Source organism: Otolemur garnettii, unplaced genomic scaffold, assembly GCF_000181295.1.
Source record: "Otolemur garnettii isolate 467f Iridium unplaced genomic scaffold, OtoGar3 scaffold00044, whole genome shotgun sequence".
Taxonomy (NCBI): domain Eukaryota; kingdom Metazoa; phylum Chordata; class Mammalia; order Primates; family Galagidae; genus Otolemur; species Otolemur garnettii.
In genome coordinates this window covers 6,395,761-6,399,905 of record NW_003852439.1, presented here as the reverse complement: position 1 = coordinate 6,399,905, position 4,145 = coordinate 6,395,761, and the positions used below count along the sequence as shown (strand labels likewise).

Genomic DNA, 4,145 nt, shown 5'->3' with positions numbered 1-4,145 from the left:
AAAAAAAAAAAAAAATTGGAACTGGGTGTGGGGGCTGAAGCCTATAATTCCAGCACTCTTGGAGGCTAAAGTGGAAGGATTGCTTGAGTCCAGGAGTTCAGGACAGCCTGGGCAATGTGGTGAGCCCCTGTCTCAATAACAACAAAACAACACCACCACCAAGAAAAAGAAAGAGAAAAACAGAAAGGAAAAGAAAGAAAAGAAAAGAAATTAGCTAGGTGTGGTGGTGCATACCTGTAGTCTTAGCTACTGGGGAGGCTGAGGCAGGAGGATTGCCCAAGCCCAAGAGTTTGAGCCCAGCCTGGGCAAAATAGCAAAGTAGCAAAATATCAAGGCTAAGTGCAGTGGTTCACGACTATAATCCCAGGACTTGGGAGGCCGAGGCCAGTGGATTGCCTGAGTTCACAGGTTCTAGGCCAGCCTGAGCCAGAACAAGATCCCATCTGTAAAAAACATCTGGGTGGGGTGGCGCCTGTGGCTCAAAGGAGTAGGTCACCGGCCCCATATGCCAGAGGTGGTGGGTTCAAACCCAGCCCCGGCCAAAAACAAAAAACAAACAAACAAACAAACAAACAAACAAAACAGCTGGGTGTTGTGGGGGGTGCCTGTAGTCCCAGCTGCTTGGGAGGCTGAGGAGGATTACCTGAGCCCAGGAGTTGAGTCCAGCCTCGGAAATATAGCAAAACTCCATTTCTAAAAACAAAAATATCTGTTAAAAAAAATGAGTTGGACTCCTGGTATCTGTCAACAGTGGTCTTTAAGTTTTGATCCTCCCTCCTCCTCTGAGACATAGTCTATTGCTCAGGCTGGAGTGTAGTGGCATCAGCCTAGTTAATAGCAACGTTAAACTCCTGGGTTCAGGGATTCTCCTGCCGAGTAGCTGGGACTATAGGGTTCCACCACGATGCTCCACTAATTTTTCTGTTTTTTGTAGGGATGGAGTCCCACTCTTGCTCAGGCTGATCTCAAACTCCTAAGCTCAAGCTATCCACCTGCCTCTGCCTCCCAGAGGTTTGATGTTTTTAATGCCATCATAAAATCCCTGATTTTCACCATATTTGATGGATTTTAGTCCCGTATTCAGTATTTTTTTATTTTTATTTTTTTGGAGACAGAGCCTCAAGCTGTCCCCCTGGGTAGAGTGCTGTGGCATCACAGCTCACAGCAACCTCCAACTCTTGTGCTCAAGCGAGTCTCCTGCCTCAGCCTCCCAAGTAGCTGGGACCACAGGTGCCAGCCACAACACCCGGCTATTTTTTGGTTGTAGCCATCATTGTTTGGCGGGCCCGGGCCGGATTCAAACCCGCCACCTTGGGTGTACGTGGCTAGCGCCTTAGCCACTTGAGCCACAGGCGCCGAGCCAGTCCTGTCCCTTTTCAAGAGTGATATTTAGAAACTGCAACCTGCACATCATTAGTTGTCCTTGTCACTGGGGTGCCATCGTTCTCAGATTTTTCAGGGGCCAGAAAGAGGATATGTATGTGTTTTAACAAAAAATAACCGGGAGCTAATAGTAATAAATCCAGTTCAGAACCATAGTTTTCCTTTACCTGTTTGGCTTTACCACAGTGGTTCTCAACCTTCCTAATGCTGCAACCCTTTAATACAATTTCTTATGGGGTCATGACCCACAGGTTGAGAACCACTGTTTTACCATCTCCACTATGACCACTAAAAACAGTTTGCTTTTTTCTCTTCTTGGTCCTATGTATATTCCCTACTTAGGACATCACTCTGAACAGCTCTGCTGTGCATGGATAGGGTTATGCTACTGACTGGGGACGCAGTTGGTGTCACCTGTCCCATTTCATACTTTCAATGTCTGGGAATTGCTTATTTTATAATTATGCAAAATTATACACTTAGTTCCAAAATCAATTATACAGAGTATGGTGCATTTAAATGAATTTAGCTCATATCCCCTGCCCCCTCTGTCCTCTTTCTTTCTTTCTTTTTTTTTTTTTTGAGATAGAGCCTCAAGCTGACACCCTGGGTAGAATGCCATGATATCAGAGCTCACAGCAACATCCAAGTCCTGGGCTCAAATGATTCTCCTGCCTCCGCCTCCCAAATAGCTGGGACTATAAGTGCCTGCCACAACACCCAGCTATTTTTTGTTGCAGTGGTCATTGTTGTTTGGCGGGCCTCAGCTAGATTCAAACCTACCAGCTCAGGTGTATATGGCTTGCCCCTTAGCCACTTGAGCCACAGGTGCTGAGCCTGCCCTCTTTCTTTTAAAAGTATAAGTGATTATAGGCATAGATTCCCTCCTTATCACTGTGCAGCTTCCCTGCATCTCATTTTCTATTTTCTTGTGCCTGTACCTCGGCACCAGTGTTTGGCCCAGCTTTCACTGTGAATAGCCAGTGGATGGGAGCCCAGGTGTCCCTAAGCCAGATGGTCTGACAGGTCTGGGTGGCTCCCTCCAGCACCCATCCACTGGGGACTCTAGCTAGAGGTGGCCTAGCAATGCCTGGCTGCATCTTGCAGGGAGCTGGCCGGGAGGAGTCAGGTAGCTGGGTCAGGGCTGGACGGACGCCATCTCTTGCAGGACTCCTACCCAAGGTTCCTGAAGTCTGACATGTACAAGGGGCTACTGGAGGAGGCAGAGATCCCACTGGAGACAAAGAGACGGTGAGCCCAGACAGTACCATGCGTCCAGCTGCTGCCACCCCAGGACCTTTTGGGGCCTGCTGGTGAGGTGGGCAGGACTCTGGCTGGCCACCCCACCATCAGCCCTCTTCTCGCCCACAGGGTGTTCCCATTCACATGGCAGCCACGGCACTCAAGCCCCAGCCCTGCTCTTCTTCCCACCTCTGGGGAGCCCATGGTGGTTGGCAGCCCTCGGGGTGATGGGGAGGTCTAGGTGGACCTGGCCTCTGTCATCCTCACTTCCTCCTACTTTCCATTTCCTCCCGCTTCACACCCTGCTGATTGCACAGTCACCTTCCTCTTGGCCCAAAGTCCTGGTGGCTGTTGCACCCCTAGCACTGGTGTTCCAAGTGCCAGCCATGCTCTAGGGCAGGCGCCCTCAAACTGCAGCCTGCGGGCTACATGTGGCCCGCCTAGGACATTTATCCAGCCCGCCTGGTGTTTTTGCCACCGCTGCCTGTCCTGCTTAACAGCTGACTTGTCCCGGGGCCCGCAGTCCAGCCCTCCAACGGGCTGAGGGACAGTGAATTGGCTCCCTGTTTAAAAAGTTTGAGGACTCCTGCTTTAGGGTACACAAGCCTTTCTCCCTGACTTCCTTCTTTTCCTTTGGGTAAGTCCTTTTCTGCCAGGGGGACTGGTCCAGTGCTGATTCCCAGGGAGGGGGATGCTTGGTCAAGCTTGGGTCAGGGCAGGCTCTGTTACCTCAAGAAAGGTGAGACCACATGGAGCTCCTGGAATGCTTTGGTCTTCAACTGGGCACTGGGTGCCCATCCCCATCTCTAGACCTATCAGCTGATGAATACCTGCAAGCCAGAGGCACAGACAGGTGGCATGTGCCTCCTAATGAGGAACTGCAGGTCTCAGGGAAAACTCCGCCCTGTCCAGGAGCAATGCCGCTGTGAGGCCCTAGTGGGGACTCTAGAGGGCGCCCTCAGTTCCACGGAGGCCATGTTCACTGACTTCCGGGGCTGTACCTGCATCACCCTTGCCTGGACTGGCACCGAACATATTCCAGAACTTGCCCACAGGCACACTACCATCTAGTTTTCCAGCCTGAGGCTGTGGCTTCTCCATCACATTTGTACGGATGACTCTGCCATCATCATGCCAGTGACACTGAGGCCCTCTTCCCATTAAGGCAGATCCTTGCCAAGACTTTCTCTGTGTGCCACCTTACTCCCTTCCCCCAGGTGCCCTGCCATTCCCCTGGGCTGGGCAGAAGTACAGGTTGGCTCCTTTGGGGGTGCAGCTCTGACTAGTTCAGCTAAGGGGGCTTTCCTCCCTAGCAGGACTTGTTCATATATAAACCTCCCACCTCCTTCCACCACAAAAATAAAACTCTTGGGCCTTCACTGTGAGCCTATCTTGCTGTGGGTACAGCTCATGATGTGTGTACACATAGTGTGTGCACATGTGAGGTGTGATGTGGGTACATGCAGGTCTGTGAGACATGGCGTGTGTAGTGTGCATCAAGTGTGCATGTGAAATGTAAA

At 51.0% G+C, this 4,145-nt stretch overlaps 1 protein-coding gene across 2 annotated transcripts in view; it reads left to right on the top strand.

Annotated features, from left to right (window-relative positions):
- The window catches only part of RGS11 (regulator of G protein signaling 11), an 11,702-nt gene extending 8,787 nt beyond the window's left edge, over window positions 1–2,915 (top strand). For both annotated transcript variants that reach the window (XM_003790878.3, XM_012805736.2), the window contains 2 exons: window positions 2,552–2,634; window positions 2,755–2,915. In XM_003790878.3, the coding sequence (XP_003790926.1) occupies window positions 2,552–2,634; window positions 2,755–2,866 (195 nt within the window). In that variant the 3' untranslated portion in view covers window positions 2,867–2,915. The remainder of the gene's footprint in view (window positions 1–2,551; window positions 2,635–2,754) is intronic.
- Window positions 2,916–4,145: the final 1,230 nt, after the last annotated feature.